At 51.5% G+C, this 19095-nt stretch overlaps 3 protein-coding genes across 5 annotated transcripts; 2 read left to right on the top strand and 1 right to left on the bottom strand.

Moving 5' to 3' along the window:
- Nucleotides 1-2157: 2157 nt before the first annotated feature.
- mpdu1b (mannose-P-dolichol utilization defect 1b) lies at nt 2158-5386 on the bottom strand. Its single transcript, XM_018733447.2, has 7 exons — nt 5269-5386; nt 4815-4880; nt 4565-4697; nt 4255-4340; nt 4029-4147; nt 3164-3274; nt 2158-3063 (listed from the first exon to the last, which is right to left on the bottom strand). Exons 1-7 carry the CDS (start codon nt 5384-5386, stop codon nt 2941-2943), a joined length of 756 nt encoding a protein of 251 aa, XP_018588963.2. The 3' UTR covers nt 2158-2940.
- Nucleotides 5387-6484: 1098 nt separating this feature from the next.
- Nucleotides 6485-8784, top strand: mblac1 (metallo-beta-lactamase domain containing 1). 2 transcript variants are annotated; one of them, XM_029257666.1, is made up of 2 exons: nt 6485-7251; nt 8324-8784. In XM_029257666.1, exons 1-2 carry the CDS (start codon nt 6844-6846, stop codon nt 8618-8620), a joined length of 705 nt encoding a protein of 234 aa, XP_029113499.1. In that variant the 5' UTR covers nt 6485-6843; the 3' UTR covers nt 8621-8784. The 2 variants fall into 2 exon arrangements, with proteins under 2 accessions (XP_029113499.1, XP_029113498.1); XM_029257665.1 differs by having other exon boundaries at nt 6485-7365; nt 8324-8682.
- A 2342-nt stretch (nt 8785-11126) lies between these two features.
- On the top strand, nt 11127-17824 carry tm4sf21b (transmembrane 4 L six family member 21b). 2 transcript variants are annotated; one of them, XM_018733275.2, is made up of 5 exons: nt 11127-11340; nt 11546-11611; nt 11789-11934; nt 12054-12240; nt 17675-17824. In XM_018733275.2, the coding sequence occupies exons 1-5, from the start codon at nt 11146-11148 to the stop codon at nt 17675-17677; spliced, it is 597 nt and encodes a 198-aa protein (XP_018588791.1). In that variant the 5' UTR covers nt 11127-11145; the 3' UTR covers nt 17678-17824. The 2 variants fall into 2 exon arrangements, with proteins under 2 accessions (XP_018588791.1, XP_018588790.1); XM_018733274.2 differs by lacking the exon at nt 17675-17824 and adding an exon at nt 12935-13477.
- Nucleotides 17825-19095: the final 1271 nt, after the last annotated feature.

Below are 19095 nucleotides of genomic sequence, written 5' to 3'. Positions count from 1 at the left end.
TTGTGTGTGAATGGAGCCTGAGAAAGTGACCCCACTATGGAAGACAACGAACTGTAGTCATGGTGCGAAAAAGTAACTAAGTGCTGGCACCACCTTTAGCTGCTATGATTGCAACTACAACTCTTTCTCTAACTGTTGCCCCTTACTAGAATTTCACTGAATTCAAACTACTTCTCACCCCATAATTAGATTGACCACTTCTTTTCACACCTGACTAATAAATACAGTTATGCTGTATAAGAAACCCCAGAAATAAGTAAAGACATGATAAACACAGAGAGCACTCCGAATAAACCACTGATGGCGACAAGGCGGCTGGACCCCCCTGCGTGACACCGGCGGTCAGTGCTGCGACTCAACGCTTATAGTTTCAAGGATGACAAAAAGAGATATAAAAAAGAAATACATTTCACTCAAACACATACAAGTAAACTGTCAGGTCTGACCTAAAGACACCCCCCAATGCCGTTGCCCCACGCGCACCTTCGGCTCTAGTTGGGTTTGATGTGTGCCGTCGATCCTGGCGAGGGACCCCCCTGCTGAGCATCGCGGTGGCACACAAACGGACACAGGTGCCCCTTAGGGACGTTCAGGCTGAACCCTCACAGTCCGGGCTGCAGAAGAGGCCCCTGCAGGAGCTCTGCGCTCGGGCGCGACGCCTCCGTAGGCCAGGTGGGGCGTCGTACTGCGCAGTACCGCCGCGGCGCACCAAAGGGCCACGATACCATCACGGCAGCACAGCGCGGAGGTGTTTTGGACACGCTGCTCTGATGCATTGATAGCGAGGTAGATAAGAGCTGGACCACACATTAAAGGAATCAAAAATATGCGACTGGCTGCGCCTCAGCGGCCCAACAACAAACAGGTTGGGTCGCGACCCCACAGGAAGCTGACGGGCACCTCGCAGCTACTGGCCTCCTGCTTTTCATCACCTTCATTCACCCGTGTTTGATTCACTTTCATTATCATCTCCTTCGCACGACTCCTGTGCGGACCGGACCCCTACCCCTTCTACTCTCCATGTCACCGTTTCCTTTTGCACTGTTCCAGTTGTCCAGGAGGTGGCGCTCAAGGGGACCGGAAGGACAAGGGACACTCGCTCCTGCGGCCATATCCGACATCCAGTTTGGTTCAAAACTTCTTCAATCTCTCGCTTCCCCCTGACTCCTTCCCTTGAACCCCTCACCGAGGAAGCGAGAGATTGAAGAAGTTTCACTGTAAAGAGGTGAGGGAACTTGGGGAAAAAGGAGAAAACTGGAAAGAGTCCACGAAAACATGGCGATTCCTCACAAAACAGAGCAGTGGGTGGTGCAGTGGTTAGATCTGCTGCTGCATACTCGTAAGTTCCGGGGTTCAAACCCCTCTCCTGCTGTAGTGCCCTCCATCAAAGTAAAACTTACCGTGGTGTATGAATGGGTAAATTCTACGTTGCTTTGGAGAAAAGCACCAGCGCTGTTAATAATGTGCGAAAAGGTTGGGTTCGGGTGCTGCTGCTATACCCCCGTGCTCCTGGCGAAGAGAGGTCACCTCAGGTCAAAGTGAATCATTGTGTACAGTGCAGTTTGCAGAGGAATCCCACTGGTGGATCTCTGGTGCAGCCTAGTGGAACCAGGGCAAATCACAGCATGGATGGAAATGAATCCACAGCATGCCCGACTGATGTATCTTCAGAGGTACAAACAACTTCCAGTTCAGTTTTACAAGCTCTTGTTCGCTGAGCGAATGTGACCTGCCTTTTACCCTCAGAGCCCACAAGGGGCAGTAAAGAGCACAAAAACAAGGGCGTGGGACCACCTTCATTCAATCCACTTCCACAGTGTTTACAGTTCCTGTCTGGTGTTCCTGAGTGTCTGTGACCAGTAACGAGACAAGAAATGCTGCACATGTTTACAGGACAAATCGGTCAACAAACAGCAGCACCAAACAGTTTGTGGAGCTGCTGTTTTCAATCATTTTCAATTAGACAATTTTAATGTAGATCAAAGTTAAAGTCTGACAATATATGTTTATCACAGGTACTAGATCTGATATTTCCAAAGGAATGACCCAGGTAATAAAGTGAGGGACACCAATAGTAAAATCTGTTGTTGACCGAGACCAGACCCCTCGCTCTTCAGCAGCCCAAACAACTGACACCCTGAGATCTGAAGGAAAAAGGCTTTTATTCCTCTGGAAGCAACAGGGAGGGAATCTCAGCAGCACAGAGGATCACATGATGCACAGCAGTTCCACACAATGAACTTGTGTCACACAGGGGAACTGATGGGCACTGAAAACATCCTTTTCCATGAGAAAAAATATGACGATAATTTCAGAGCCTCTGTTCACTGAGGTTGTTGGACCTTTACTGAGACCGGACTCCGTACTGGTCCATTTCCTCTACTGGCTCACAGTGAATACAGAGACAAATTAAAAATATACAAATTAAAAAGAATCTTTCCTCAACCATAATTAAACATTCTGGAAATAAATTCATGTCAGCCGTATGAAGAAAAAGCATGTGCGCGCGCACACACACACACACACACACACACACACACACACACACACACACACACACGTGTCCCAAAACAACATGTACAGAACTCCTTGTCAACCTCCTGCTGTGCTGAAGAACAGTGGTAAAGGAATACCAGCAATACTATGATAGCTGAGGTAAAGATGTAGTACACTTGTAGTGGGCACAGAGGAATGTGGCTACACACCATGACGGTCCTGTGTGTTAATGCTCCTGTGATACACACACACACACACACACACAGAAAGCAGCGCAGAGGACAGGCTCGTGCACACCACCCTCCAGTGGACGCTGGACCCAGGGCTGCAGCTGCGCTTTGGTCCCATCTCTCGAGTTGAGAGGAATGACAATGCACGCGCACATGTGCGTTTGTGTGTGTTTGTGTGTGTGCATGGGCGCACCACTCTCTCCACCAAGTCCTCCTACTCTCTCTTCTTCCTGAGGGCAGGACTGCAGTTCCAGTAGTAGAGCACCTGAGCAGCGATGAGGCTGTTGCAGCAGGAGGAAATGACGTACGTCAGGGCCATGAGCGAGTCTCCTGTCTCCTAGCAAAGAGCAGGAAACAGGAAGAGGAAACCATGTGAGAGGACACACATGTCAGGACATTGTGTGGGACCTGCCTCCCCGAACCTGAACACTGCTTACCTGTAGAGAGGTGAAGATACGGGCGAGAGATCCGGCGAAGAGCAGGAAGACAGAGACGGCTGAGAGCTGCCCCGTGTGGCCGTTGCGGTAGTTCATTCCTGCCTGGAGGAGCTGCAACCAAAGCAGGACGAAAGGACAGCGAGACACACACTGTGTGGCAGCCATTCTTTCACAAGAGACATTTCCATCAGCTGCGGCTCCTGGGTTTCCGATTTTGAATCGGAGGCACGCACATTTTCCACTTTACTCACACCTGTTTTCCAAAGTGTGTAGAACCTGTATTTGTCCTCCGAGCCAATAGATGGCAGTAAAGAGCAGCCAAACAGAATAGAAGTGCGGGACCTGCTGAGTTCAACTGACTTCCACAGTGTTAACAGCTCATATCTGCTGTTCCTGTGTGTTGCTGATCAGTAACATGAAGAAGAATGTTTATGGGGTGAATTGAATAGGTACTGCACAGGAATTTGTTCCAAGAAATTGTCAATTTAAACTCGTGCTAATTTTAAGATAAGTGTGAATCTTTTCAATTCAAACTATTATTGAAAACGTACTGTATCATAATAAAATGCATAGTTTCCTTATCTGAGATTTCTATGGACTGAAACCAGTGAGTAAACAGAGGTGTCTGTATTATTAACCTCTCGCTGATTGTTACTTGGCAGCCAAGGCAACTTTAGAGTTACAGACAAAACTACTTCTGAACAGACTTGGGCTGAGGAGACCACAGTTCCACCTCAAGCAAAGGGAACCCACTCCCTGAAAGAGATACAGTCCTCATGGTACATTCGGCGTCCAGCCCGTGGGGCCCCATTTCCTGCCTTAACCGCACACCTCATTTCTATTACGGGCTCACGCCGTCACGTACCCGGCTTACGATGATGGCCGGCATGTTGGAGGCCTGCATTGTGGTGACGACTAGCAGCGGCGTGACTGGGGACAGCAGCAGAGAGACGGTGCAGAAATAGACGACGAGAAAGAGCAGCCCTGCGGGAGAAAGCGGGAACACACAGCTTTTCGTCACACCATGTCGCGCCCCGGAGCACCAGCGCACAAAAACAACCGTGAGCTTGCAAGAGGGGCGGAGCCCGTACCTGCTAAAGTGTTTCCTCTGTAGTGCTGGATAAGGAAGCCAATGGCGAGAGTCTGCAGCATTAGAAAGAGAGCCTCCCCCCAGGCACTGCAGGGTGTGAAAACACACACACACACACAAGAAGGCTTGCTCAGCTGGGGGTGAAAACACTGCCATATTTGTGCTGTTTGCTACAGTGGGAAGCCATGGACAGGACAGGACAGAATACTTGAATGCCTGCAGGGAAACTCACGTGCTGTCCACCCTCAACACCCCTGGGTGGTGCTAACGTGGCGTGTGAGCAGTGTGTGAGAAGGAGGAGACGCCCCTACCTGAACGGGAAACTGTTTGCAATGCTGTACGCCATGGTGCCGGTTATGGCAAACAGCTCGAGCAGGATGGCGCCGAAGCTCAGACCTTCTGCGCTCTTTGCCCCGATGAGTTTAAACACTTGGGGCAGTTTCACTGTTGGGGGAGAGCAGAGGGAGCATTGAGGAGCACATACACAGAGAGGAGACAGACACAGACAGACACACACACACACACACACACACACACGCAGAGAGAGGAACTGTTCCTCACCCATGATGGAGCCCAGTATGATCCCGAAGCCCAGCACTTTGCTCAGGACGATCTTCAGACACGGCACTGTGGGGCGGGGAGGCTCAGACACTTAGCAAAAACAACGACCTCCTTTGCACGAAGTCAATAAGGAAATGACACAATAGGAGCGGCTCAGAGTCCCTGAGGAGGCAGCAGGGGGCGCAGTGTTTAGAGCTGCTGCTAAGACCCAGGTTCAAATTCCACCTCCGCCTGGCTTGAGGTCCTTACCACGAACAAATGCAGTAAAAATTACCCTGTGGTATACATGAGCAAATCAACGAGGAGCTCAGCTGAAAAACCAAGGAAAGAGTTTCTTCACACAGAGACACAGTCACAGAGAGTACGAGGCAGTTTGAGAGGGTGAAGAGGAAGTCTGTGACTGTGAAACGGTGAATTATTTAAAATCCTATTTGTCCAGACGATAAAAGCTCACCGTGCAGGAAGTCCAGGTGCAGGAAGAAGCGGTCGAAACACTCCTCGGGCATCAAGTACTGGAGGAAAATCTGCCTCAGAGGCTCCATCGCCGAGGTCGCCATCGCCGAGGTCGCCATCGCGAGCGGACGGGCTTCTGACGCGCGTTTCCGCTGTGCAACAGTGAATGTCGTCCTCCCCGGAAGAGCTCCCGCGCGCAGCTGGGAACAACCTCCTTCCTCGCAACGCAATTCCGGAAGCGGTGTGTCGCTCTCGATTTGGCAGTGCAGTAAGAGTGCAGTAAGAGTGCAGTAAGAGTGCAGTACGCTTACGCACAGAGAGCCGAAAAACTGACCCAAGTAAGTGCTTTGTCCAAGCACTTAAAAAAGACATCGAGACCAGGTGCTCACTTTGTGAAGTTCCCCAGAAACAGCCCTCCACCTATTTTGGTTCTGCCGATAGGCACAAAAACTCTGGTCAGTCAGTGCAGTGGAAACCTGCTTTTCTTCTCATTTCTCCTTTACTTTTAAACATGATTTGCTCGGATTTCACAAATGTGACAGACATGACAACAGGCACACATTATTAACCTTGTCTTTTTATTAGCCAAATTGTAAAATAAGTTAAACATATAGAAAGACTATTTGTTCTTTCTGAAAGCCCAAAGCTGAGAGAACTGTGCTTCTACTGACATCTAACCCCATTTGTGGTGAATAAGTCTTTATTTCCATTTATGTATATATTCCTGTTTTTATATTTCCTTTTCGTTTATTTATTTCGGGTATTTATTTCTAAATGTTTTTTTCTGTGCTTATTTTCTGGCATTGTTGTTGTAATATTTGGATCTGGTTCCATGTTTTCTTTATGATCCTGACTTTCTTAATTTCTGCTTTTTGTCAATAAAGATTTTTTTAATAAAAAAAGGGCTGAAAAACTAGAACAAAATCTAAGAATCTTACAGCTAATCCTCAATTGTAGCGGTACGGCTTATACAAGGTGATCACATTTTTATAACCTTGTTTACGGAATAAACAGTAATGTGTGTAGTGAATGAACTTATATGAGGGGAAGAAGTAATTACGTGTTGTTTGTTCCTTATATTTACCAAGGCGGTTACAGTTAGGTGAGCTTCGTTCGTATGTCTCAACCTGGAGAGAATGCTGGCAGGCAGGCAGGCAGGCAGGCAGGCAACAAAGACCCTTAGTAGATTCAAGATTCAAGATTTTATTTGTCACAAACGCAGTTATACACACATACAACCTGTAGTGAAACGTTAACTGGGAAGGGACCCCCCTGGATTCCCAGTCGATCTCTTGTAATTAATTGACGTCCCAGCTTAATCTCTCTGGTGTCAGCAAACTCGAGTTCTGTATCCATCCATCCGTCCATCCATCCGATGTCACCGAGTCGACTGTAATTGCCCGTTCGACCGCTAGATGGCGCAAGAACGCAAAATGAACGAAACACGAAAGGCGTCGGAAGGACCTTTTTGTCCCTCCGGACGGCCCGTCGCCGAGCGCTTCGCTCGCCCTTGAAAACGCGAGATCAAAGTTTCAGTAAAAACTTTTTTTTTTAAAAAAAGGTGAGGATTGTGCACATGGAGCTCGCAGCGCCCCGTTCCAGCAGCGCCCCCCCGGAGATCGGGCCCGAGATCCCGGGCGAGCCGTACAGCGTGTCGCTCCTCCAGCAGGGCTACAGCGCGCCGCAGCCCGACGGCTCCACCCGCGCCGACTGCACCGTGTCCCTCGTGCGGGGCCCCTGCACCGTGCTCGTGGACACCGGGGGCCCGTGGGGCCGCGATCGGCTCCTGCAGCGCCTCAGGGACAGGGGCGTGGAGCCCGGCGACGTGCACGTGGTGGTGGGGACCCACGGCCATTCGGACCACATCGGCAACCTGGCGCTCTTCCCCGAGGCCACCATCATCGTGGGCGGCGACGTGAGCCGCGGCGACCGGTACCTGGAGGACGGGCCGGCCGAGGGGAGGCCCTTCCGCATCGACGCGCACGTGGGTTGTGGGTTGTCGGGGGGGAGAGCGAGAGCGAGAGCGCGCCCCCGCCCTGTTCTCGGAGCAGCACGAGTGAGAGCGCAGGATCCTCTTAAAGTGACAGCGGCCTCTTTGGTGCGGAATTCTGGGAAAAATTCACTTCCTTTCAGTGTGTTTTCATAGAGCTCTTCGCACACGCCGGGGTGCGGTGGCGCAGCGGGTTTGGCTGGTCCTGCTGTCCGGTGGGTGTGGGGTTCGAATCCCGGTTGGGGTGCCTTGCGACAGACTGGCATCCCGTCATGGGTGTGTCCCCTCCAGCCCTTCGCCCTCTGTTGTTAGGTTAGGCTCGTACGACCCCAAATGAGACAAACAGTTCAGACTGTGGGGGGGGTCCTCTGGGTTAGGGCTGCACTTTGCTCTCCTTTCTAGTTTCACAAAGTGCTTTTAAAAAGTACGACCCAGAGCGGAAGCCCTGTTTCCTCTCTCTACTCCAGCAATGGCAACATAATCTACCCCCACCACCAAAAAAAAGAGTAAAAATGTGAAAAGCTGAGTGTGTGTTTCCAAAGGTCAAAAGGTTAGTTTCTCCCCACCCCCAACTTTATTCACAATGTTTTTAGCCAAAGAAGTGTAAAACAGGAAAGCATACAAACCCAATAGCTGGAGACTCAAGTCCATGACACCTAAGCGCACACACTCATCATGCGGAGCAATTCGAGTTATAACCTCCTTCGTACGTCCAGTTACATCCATTATTCACCAAGTCACCGCGGTGAATAAGGTGTGTGGGCTGATAACGCTAGTAAGCTCATTGGAAGTCGCTTTGGAGAAAAGCGTCCCATAAATAAATGCAAACGTGCGTAAAACTCACATTGTGTTTGACGGCAACAGAGAGTCAGACCACCCGAGGGCAAAAGCGCAGAACACGCTGCCGACCGCATCGCCGAGCACAAGCGAAGCGGCGTGTCCTTAACCGAGCGTGTGATGTGGTGAAGGTGCACAGGCAGGTGGCCGAGCCCAGAGCCCGTCCTCCCTGGGTGCGGCTCCTCGGGGTTCCCTCTAACCCTAACCCTAACCCTCTGTGTCTCCCCAGGTGTGTGTGCTGGCCACGCCTGGCCACACGGGCCGAGACGTGAGCGTTCTGGTACGAGGGACCTCCCTGGGCTCCGTCCTGCTGGCCGGGGACCTTTTCGAGCGCCACGACGACGAGGACGTCTGGCGGCAGCTGAGCGAGAACCCGGCGCTGCAGGAAGCGAGCCGGAAGGAGGCGCTGCTCATCGCCGACGTCATCGTTCCCGGACACGGGGCCCCGTTCGGGGTTCCGAGAGGGCCGAGGGACGGGGCCGCGGCGCAGGGCCAAGAGCGCACGCTCGGCCAAAGCCTTAACTAACGTTCCTTCGCCCAGCAGCTCTCGGCCACATACGGTTCCGTGGCAGACGCACGCGGTGAAGTTGTCCTCGGAGAACAGTGTGAATCGAGGTGCAGTTTGCTGGGGGCCGCACTGGGCTCCGCAGGGGTCCTCACGATGCGAGCCACTCGGCACGCTGCTCTGGGTGCTCCTTTTCCACACGCTGGAGTGACACTTTTTTCTAACTTAAAAGTGCATTTCTGTCGTCGTTAGAGACGTCCGAATTATGTTCTCATTACATACATAGACAGCACTGAAGTAACTGTTTTGTGATTTTTGGCTCGTGGTGAAAGTGACTCGCAGTTAAGAACATCGCGAGTTACAAACGCGCCTCCGGTCCCAAGTGTGTACAGCGTTACGGACACGCAGCTGTGTTTCAGGGCTCTAAGGGTACCAGGCTGTGTCCAGGTAAACATGGTACTCTGTAGCAGTAAGACACCGTTAATCATCATCCCTGCGTTGGATCGTCATCGTGCGGGCGATGGTGATGGTGATGCCTCCACACAAACAGCAAAGGGCCCGCTGGGGGAGTCGCTCTGGGCTCCGCAAACATGATGATGATGATGATGACGACGACGATGATGATTCGCGGTGATCCTCCACTGCTGCTCTCCTGTGTCTCCAGCGGGGTCACATCAGGGGGGGACCTTATCGTCAGGCACCGAGTGGTAAAAGAGGGCCGGGCTCTTCGATAACGGGCTGTAAAAGGCGATTGGGGGCTATTTCTGAATGCTCCTTTGCTCGTTTCACTCCGCTCCACACGTGGTAATATATCATATAACCTTCACTTGCTGTTGTGTGTGAATGAATAAAATGTGACCCTGCGTGTGTTTGTGACTGCGTTCCCATTTCCCCGCTGAGCGTTCGGACCCCGCGTTCAAGCAGTTGTTGCGCTGCTGTGAGTTTTGTGCTTCGCTGGGATGCGACCAAAAAGCCTCGTGCTCTCAGTGGGTTTCGAAAGATGGGCGATCTGCATCCCGCCCCAGTTCCCACGATGAGGGGCTTGATGACGATGTCACCGCTGTCGCTGAGGCTCGCGTGTGACGTCGCTCACCTCCGTTTTTCCGAAGCCCGTGGCCCGGAGGTCGCGGCGGGGGGTCGTCGCTGCTCTTTCCAGGTGCGCGGAAGGAGGCGCGGTGCTCGCTGAAGGAGTGAAGAGCACGTGTTTATGCCACATGGAGGGACCAGCAGGTCCAGATGTTTCACCTTTTGCAAACCCTTTAAAACACACGTTGCTGCGTGTCGGACGTCAGATCAGCCGCCCCACGTTAGAGCTCTTGGACTCCGTTATGGCGCTGACATGCTCAGTTGGTGCTAAAGCACTTTTTCAATGTTCGCACCCTGAAAGTACAAAGATGTGAACTCTGGATTGTGACTCTTGTGATAGCGGGTGAGATGCCGGTGATAAAAATGCTTTTATTGCCCTAATTATAGGAACTTATACATCACAAATGGTGTGTAAAAAACGTCATGGCAAGAACGCAGTGACCTACACTTCCTCATAGGGTGGGATGCCCTGTTTGTTTGGATATGAAGATTTGTCATCGACGACATCATCATCCTCGTCCTCCTCCTTGCCCCCCCCGACCCCATGTTCGCCGCACTCCTTATCGATAACCGATGATACGGAGCTCAGCGTCGAACAAAGTGCAGAGTTCAGCCACAAAGGGCCAGAAATCTCCATGTGCACACCTGGTCTTTGCCTCAGGGTGCCTGACTGGGGCCTAAACAAGTGACTCAATTTGCTAATGATTACCACGGTACGGGCTGTAAATACAAGGTCAACTGTTCCAAGATTAGAGAACGCAAAGATAAACTCTGATGTACTACACGCCCCATCTGGGTTTCTTACCTGGAGAAAGTTGAGGAAACGGAGTGGAACGCAGAGGGGAGAACTATGTGGTAAAACAGAGTACCATGCGGTGAAATGCTGTAGCGTGTGGTGAGAGCTGTAGTTCCACAGCTGCGGTACAAACGACAGCGTTGAATGAACTGAAGGTGAAGTAATGCTGCGATGGACTGGCGTCCCGTCCATGGTGCACCAGCCCTCGGCCTTGTGCCCAGTCGGTCCGGGATAGGCTCCCGACCTCCGCGACCCTGAGCACAACTAGCAGTTACTGAAAATGAATGAATAAAGCTGAATTAGTTCACAACCCCTGTTAATAATTCTCCCTCAGGCAGAGTGAGATTATAACCTCATGGAGTGTGTGTGTGTGTGTGTGTGTGTGAGGGCGCTGCAGTGGTCTTGGTGGTCCTCTGCGCTCACAATGGTTGTCTTCACGGTGAACTTGCACACCTCAATCCAGCAGCTCTCGCTAAGGTTGTGAAATGGTTCAGGGATGGGACGGCGCCCCGGCCCTTCCCACAACGCCCACGCCCAGGATGTGGAACTCTGGGTATTTAAACCGATGTTCTCCCCGCGCTCGCCAGAGCGGGAAGGTCGGAACGGAGAAGTTCCCTGAAACGTTGGGCTTCCGGAAAGATCTGCGTCCTCTCGCTCGCCTGCCATGTGTACCGGGAAGTGCGCGCGCTTCATTGGGGTGGTGCTCTACCCGCTGGCCCTCATCTCCATCATCTGCAACATCATGCTCTTCTTCCCGGACTGGGAAACCAAGTACGCGAAGGAGGAGCGGGAAGGAGCGGGGCCCCGGATCACGGAGCAGGCCAAGTACATGTCGGGGGTCATCGGAGGGGGTGTCATGGTGAGTCGACGGCCGCGCTTCCGCACCTGACCTTCACACCCGCTTGCTCGCTGCACCGGCGCTTGGCCTCCGCCGGGTTCGTCGACTCGGGATATTTTAGGGTGTCGCTCGAGCTCGAGGGCCGTGATACGACCCGCCGCGGACCCTCGCTCGTCGGGCTCCCCGACTCTTGCCTCACGCTCTTCTCGTCCTTCCTGCCCCGCAGGTGCTCATCCCTGCCATCCACATCCATCTCACGGGAAAGCAGGGCTGCTGCGGAAACCGCTGCGGGGTGAGTCCGCCTCTCGCCGCAAGGGCCGCGAAAGGGTCGGAAGCGCCCGTTAGCCGCGGGTTCCTTAAACACGCAGCCGAGCGGACGGGTGGAGTCATCGGTCGCCGTGGATGAGAGGCGGCAAATAACGACGACGTCTTTTCGCTGATCGCGTCCCTGCTCTCTGTGTCCTCGCAGATGTTCCTGTCCATCGCGTTCGCTGCGGTCGGGGTCGTGGGCGCTCTCTATAGCTTCAGCGTGTCCGTCGTCGGTCTGGTCAACGGCCCCACGTGCATGTACGAGAGGCTGCCCCTTCCGTTGTGGGGAACGCCTTTCACGAACCTGTAAGAGGCAATCGCTTCACTTCCACATTGTTCATGTTCAGCGAGACGGAATGTGCTGTGGAGATCGGAGAAAGGTCCGTCTCTGAAGGGGGCATCTAACGTACTGCTACTTTCCACAGCTCTGAGAGCTACCTGAAGAACCCGGAAATCTGGGATTTGTGCCTGGAGCCCAAGAACGTGGTGGAGTTCAACGTAGGTCTCTTCTCCACTCTGCTGGTGGCCGCCAGCCTGGAGCTCATTCTCTGCGCCTTCCAGATGGTCAACGGGCTCTTTGGCTGCATCTGTGGGACGTGCAACAATGGGAAGGTAAGACGCCACGATGTCAGAGCAACGATCCCAGCTCTAGCGCAACTCAGCATCAACAAGGAGAACAGCTGGAGAGTTGGTTCACATCCCTCCCTCCAGTGATTCCTACAGAAGTGACATTGAAATATCAGATACATAGATAATCACAGCAGATGGTGTTGCGCTCATTGACGGAGCTGCCAGGAGGTCAGGAGAGACGCAGCTATCAAAGAGATGGCTTCGAGACCCTTCTTATCTGGCGGACAGCCGGTAGCGTAGTGGTTAGCGCTACCACCTCTGGATCCAAAAGGTTTTAGGTTCGATCTCCGGCTGCAGTACCCTTGAGCAAGGTCCTTACCCTAAATTGCTCTAGCAAAAAAATGACGCAGCTGTCTAATGGGTAAACAGTTTTTAGTGATAAACAGTGATAAAATTGTAACCTTAACATTTTAAGTTGCTGTGGAGAAAAGCGTCAGCTAAATGAGTGAATATGGGAGGGATTCAGCAGCTCTGAGGGACACAGGGCGTTTGATCCATTTCTGTTATCGGGCAAAGAGAAGCTGTGCGTAGCAGGACATTTAGAATGAAATGCAGGAAATTCAGCAGGAAATGCAGGTTGATGAAATGGCCGCTCTGCGTGTCGGGAGGCTCCGTGTTTCCGTGTGCGCCGCCGCCGCACGACCGTTCACTGTCGCTGCTCTTTCTGTCTCTGCAGTGACGTTAACGGGAGGACACGATGCACGCTTGACCCAGTGGTGCCCTCTTGTCTACATGGACAGTATTACACAGTGGCGTGTGAAGTGACACCTTTGAGATTCTCTGGACCGCTGTGCGCGGAAATGTTTTCATTGATTCACAATGTTCTCAGTTAATAAAAAAACATGTGTACAGTGTGTATTTTAAAGGATAAGGTGTTTGTATAAGTTCTCAAATTGCTGGAACATGTTTATTAAATGTGAAGTGGTGTATATCCACACACTTGTGTATGCATAATGTACAGGATCCGACCTCGTGGCCTCTTCCTGCTCTGTGCTCGGTCCTCTATGTGACGGAACCCAGCAGAAAGTGTCTGTTTGCGGCGACTATCTTGCTTTTCTACACTTGACATTTCTAGAAATGTTGTGTTTTAAACCTTGATCTGAGAGCAGGATAGAAATTCCTGTTCTCTTCCCGTGGAGGAATAACGTCCATTACATTTCAGGCATAACGGCAAAATAAACACATTTCAATTGTCTGTCCGGGTTCGTGCAGCTCAGTCCTTTCCCCACACGTGCATGTATGATCTTGTGCAGATCAGTTGAGTGCGGCGCACACATAGGACAAGCTGTGATGGTGTGCCTTGGGCGGAAAACCCTGAAAAACCCAATTAAAATATTATTAATTAAATTACTTAACGAGGGGAAAAGCATTTATGAATTTGTGACGTGTTACAGGAATCAGCTTAATAGACCAGTTATTCAACGATGCAGACAAGTCAGCAGGGGGTAAGTCCACGTGTGGAGTTTTGCACACAGCGCGAGTGCTGCGGTCGTCCGCAACAGAGCTTCAGGAAAACGACGCAGAGAAGAGCAACAACGTGGGTCTAGTGACGAGATAGAAGAAACAGAGCAGGGAGCTTCTCCAGGCAGCTTCTCTTTTTAAAGCAGCTTCCGCTGTCCAACGGGTGCCAGGGGTGCAGGGGAGTACCTCCGTGTTCTCCCCAGGTTAGCTCAGTGGGGTTCATGACTGATAATAATAATAATAATAATAACAGCATGAATTGGAGCACTGCCATCACTTCAGGAATGAGATTAAAACTTGACTCTGGAAAACAGATGCTGAAGGAATCCCTGCCATCACATGCGCTACTGGGGGTATCGCTCGATCCATAGAGCAATACACTGAAATGCTCCTGCCCAACATTAACGTGTTGATTCTACAGAAACAAGTATTCACAGCATCCATTGTCAGCGGAGTCCTCGGCACCAATATTAGTAATTAATGACCGGTACTTTCCTTTGCACTGGCCTAGAGCAGCCTATCCTAACCATAGCTGACATGTCTTGTCTTGACCGACCAGACTATCGGGCGTCGAATCGACTCCGCTGGTCACAGCACGCTTCCCATTCCTCTCTGGATCGCGCCTTCCTCATCCACGTAGCTCCAAACGTTTTTCTTATGTCGTCAATCCATCGTTTTGGAGGCCTTCCGAGTGGCCTTTTCCGCTCACGCGGATGCCACTCGACAATTGCGCGAGTCCACCGATTGTCGGTGAACCGAGCAACGTGTCCGGCCCATCTCAACTTTTGCTTCTCGTACTCGTTGATGACGTCCCTCACGCCGGATTTCTCTCTGATCGTCTCACTCCGGATATGTTTTCTTAGTGATATTCCCGGCATAGATCTCTCCATCGCCCTTTGAGCAGTTACCAACCTTTGCTCTTCTCTCTTCGTGGTGGCCCAAGTTTCACTGCCGTATAACATTGCAGGTAAAACTGTGCCATTGAAGAGGTTCGCGCGGGTAGTCTTATCCAACTTTCCTTTGAGCACATCCTTGATGGAGTTAAACGCTTTCCATCCGGCCCTTATTCTCCGCGAGATTTCCTTCTCCATGTCTCGACGCATATTTACTTCTTGTCCAAGGTAGACGTATTCCTCCACCTCCTCTATTTCATCGCCTTGAACCACTATTCGGCCCCTTGTTGCGTAATCTGACCGCATGAACTTGATCTTCATGCGGTTCATTTTGAGGCCTACTCTCGAGCTTCTGATGTCTAGCTCGGTTAGCATGGTCTGAAGTAGATCTGTGGTTTCGGCGACGAGGACGATATCGTCGGCGAAACGGAGGTGGGTCAGTAGCTCGCCGTTGATGTTTACGCCGCCCTTCCAGTCGATGTCTCTGAAGATCTGCTCGAGACATGTGGTGAAGAGCTTCGGAGAGATGGTGTCTCCTTGTTTGACGCCCTTCTCGACTGGTATTCTAATCGGCGACGACAGCAGAGCGATGTCGGTGGTACATCCGGAATTCGCCTCCCGTAGGAGTTCGATGTATTGCGCCTCGACTCCTTGCATCTCCAACGACTTTAGCACTGCGTTGATCTCGACGCTGTCGAAGGCCTTCTCGTAGTCCACGAACGCGACGCATAGTGGCAGCCTGTACTCTTTCGCTCGCTCCAGCAATTGGGTCAGAGTGAAGATGTGATCCATCGTGCTGTAGGTTCTTCGGAAGCCTGCTTGTTCCCTTGGTTGTTGTCCATCCAAGTGTTCTGATAATCGTGTTAGGATTATCTTCGTGAACAGCTTGTAGATGTGGGACAAGAGGCATATGGGACGATAGTTCTTCAGGTCTTCTCTATCTCCCTTCTTATACAGCAGGATGGTTCTCGACTCTTTCCACTGCGATGGTATCTTGCACGTGTTCAGATAGTGACTGAACCGTTCGGCGAGGATTTTCCAGAGCTGTTCTCCGCCCAACTTCAACATTTCAGATGTTATGCCATCTTTCCCCGGTGCTTTTTCCCTCTTCATCAAATTGACGGCCTTTTCAACCTCACTTACGAGAATGGGGGGCACATTCTCCTTCCTTTGAAGTGACGGTGGTGGTTCAATCTTCACAGCAGGTTTGAAAAGCTTAGTGTAAAAGTCTTTACAGATCTTTACCACCTCGCCTCTTTCATCGGCTGTAGCACCATCTGAGTTCTTCAGCTTCGTCACTTCCGATTTATAGAGTGCCATCCCCCTTTCACATTTCTTGAGGCTCTTCCTTTCCTCGGCGGCCTTCAGGAGCTTTTCCATCCGGTATTTTTCGAAGTCTCTCTTCAGCTGCAGTCGTATCACCCTGCTGAGAATGGAATATTCAAGGTGATCTTCCGCAGTCCTCTTCATGTTCTTTCTCTTCTCGAGAAGTTTTTTGGTTTCTTCCGAGATTCTTCCCTTCTGCTCCCTTGGGCCCGCCTCCTTTGCCTCCCTCAAGCATTCCTTCAGTTTCTCGATCAGTGAGTCATAATCATCGTCAATTCCGTCAATTCGGCACCAGGATTTCCTCTCCATCGCTTCCTGCAGTCGCTTTCCATCGTAGACCTTCACACGTTCTTCCCTCGACGTCAGATGCAGTGTCTTCTTCTCCTTTGTCCTGTCGATGACGATCTTGGCCCTGAGCAGGCGGTGATCGCTGCCGGTGTTGAATGGCGTTACGACAGAGACGTCTTGCAGAATGCGCCGCTTGTCGACCAGGATGTAGTCGATCTCATTGCGATGTGCAGCGTTAGGGGCTATCCAGGTCCATCTTTTCTCGCTGTTCTTCTTGAACAGGCTGTTCCCGATGTAGATTTTTCTCGCCTCTGCCATAGTGACCAAACGTTCCCCTCTTTCATTTCTTTCTCCAGTTCCAAACTTTCCAACATACCTTTCACCTTGCCTCCCTTTTCCGACCTTTGCATTGAAGTCTCCCATCACGACGGTGTAAGTGGATTTCCGAGCTAGCATCATGTCTAGCTGGCGATAGAACTCTTCCACTTCATCGTCGTCGCTGGCACTGGTGGGAGCGTAGGTCTGGATGATCTCAAGGGTGGCCTTTCCCGAGAGGTTCACGTTGAGCACTCCGATACGCGATGAACAAAATGGCATGAGGCGATCTTCGTAGTCCATTCTTTGCTTATGATGAACCCGACACCCCCAACTGATCTGCTACCATCCGCTTTTCCTAGTCTTACAGCGCATCCATCTTCCCACCTCGCACTCATCTCCTTCTTCTGCCGAGTCTCGCACAGACCCAACACGTCGCATCTGATCTTCATCTTCTCCTCCATCAGGTGGTTCAATCCGTTCCCCCTTGCCAAAGACCTGCAGCTGTAGGTGCAAATGGCAAGGTTAGTCCTGTTCCGCGGCGGCTTCTTGGAACCTGAGATTCTTAGCGGCCTCTCGTCGCTCGGATGGAGTACCGCCGCCGTGGCACGGTCCGATTGACGTGCAGGGTACTGAGGCCCATTTCTTCGTGCTGTTTTAGCCAGAAGATGACGCCACCCCGCTGGCTAGGCGGGCAGGCCATTGCACCTCTTCAGTTTAGCTAGCTTCCAGCCTCTACAGGATGGACCATACGCCCGCTTCTGCTAAGGCGATCCACCTGCATGACCGATAGTCCGGTACCAATGCGGCATGGTTGAACCTGCCAGGATATACAGAGTATATCCAACCGCCATAGCTACCAGACAGCCATTGCCACTGTTGCGCCACTTTGAGGCACTGAAGCCGGGTTTGCAACAGTTTGCACATAGCTGACATAAATCCTGGAATTTACCCCCTACCCAACTATGACCTCTCTCAAGAGACAGTTGAGTCGGTACAATTTTAATACCAGCTGAAAAGGAGTGTGTAGCACAGCGAGGCCGCCTGGGGAGGGGGCGGCGATGGGGGCAAAACAGCCACAGCTGGGGCTGATTACACTCCCTATTTCTTCCCCCTTCCCCGGTGCCCAGCAGTAGAGAGAAGAGACCGAGGAGGAGAACGAGACAGAGACGAACCCGAACTCGAACCCGATCCCAGAGATGACGCCCGCGTCCCAACCAACCCGACTCTCCCAGCCCCCCTGACCTGCAGAAAACCTCATCCTACCTGTTCCCGGTCCTCCTTTTCCATCCCCTTCCTTCTCCCCGTTGTAAGGGCAAATAAAAGCCTTTGTCAACAGGCAACTGCATCTCTTGTCTCCTGTCTCATCTCTTATAGTGTGAAATCAAAGAACTGGAATGATAATAATGTAGTAATAACATACACTCTAGGCTCAGATGGAGTGAAGGAGGACAGACAGATACTATTCATTCTAAAAACATACTGGAACAGCAACACACAAGGAAAGCTATTGGTACAAACACAACAAAATAATGCTCTTGGTCCAAAGATCCCTTGTTCCTCAAGGATCTGCACCCGGAGCCAACCTTTTCAGGTTGCTAAGGGCTTCTCAGCAGTTGTGTTATTATTATTATTTTTTTTTCCTTTCATATTATCCCACAGACACTCACCCCCTTATATTCCCCGTGACTCCTCACAGCGGTTGGACACAATTCCATTTTACCCACAGTTCTCAACTATTTACAATAAACCCTTTTCCCGCTCAAACATGACACTCCCCAGTAATGCAGGTCGTTACAATAATAACAATAATTGGTTAATTGACAGAGTGCTACTTAGTTTAGTTGCTGGACATGTTGCTTTGAGCAGAAGCTAGGAAAATACATATACACACACACACACACACACACACACACACACACACACACACACACACACACACACACACATTTCCAGAACCACTTGTCCCATACGGGGTCACGGGGAACCGGAGCTTGCCCGGTAACACTGGGCGTAAGGCCAGAGGGGGAGGGGACACACCCAGGACAGGATGCCAGTCCGTCGCAAGGCACCCCAAGCGGGACTCGAACCCCAGACCCACCGGGGAGCAGGACTGTGGTTCAACCCACTGCGCCACCGCACCCCCACTGTTAGGAAAATATTTCTGCTGAAATGCAGTGTAAGCGGTGACTTCGGAGGGTGACAGGATAATGTTCACCACACACCACACTGACTGCGTTCTTCACCCCGCTTACTATGCAGGTCTTGTCCGCTTGTCCTCCACAGCGAAACACTGTCAAGTGACCCATCGTCACAGAGGTGCAGTGACCGCAGGAGAAGGACCTCACCCGACCGGGGCTTCAACAGCAGCTAATAAAGGATCTTTGAAACAATCCATATCTGTGGCACTGGGGCACCCTGAAGACACACAGCATTCAATAGCATTTCAGGACTGGCATCATGTGTTGTGCACTGACACGTTTCTGCTACAAACAGAAGAAACAGAAGCTGCTGCATTCTGGGATACTGATATGAAGTGAATCTGTGACGTCTG

This window comes from Scleropages formosus, chromosome 13, assembly GCF_900964775.1.
Source record: "Scleropages formosus chromosome 13, fSclFor1.1, whole genome shotgun sequence".
NCBI classification, from domain to species: domain Eukaryota; kingdom Metazoa; phylum Chordata; class Actinopteri; order Osteoglossiformes; family Osteoglossidae; genus Scleropages; species Scleropages formosus.
This window is presented reverse-complemented; position numbering and strand designations above follow the sequence as displayed.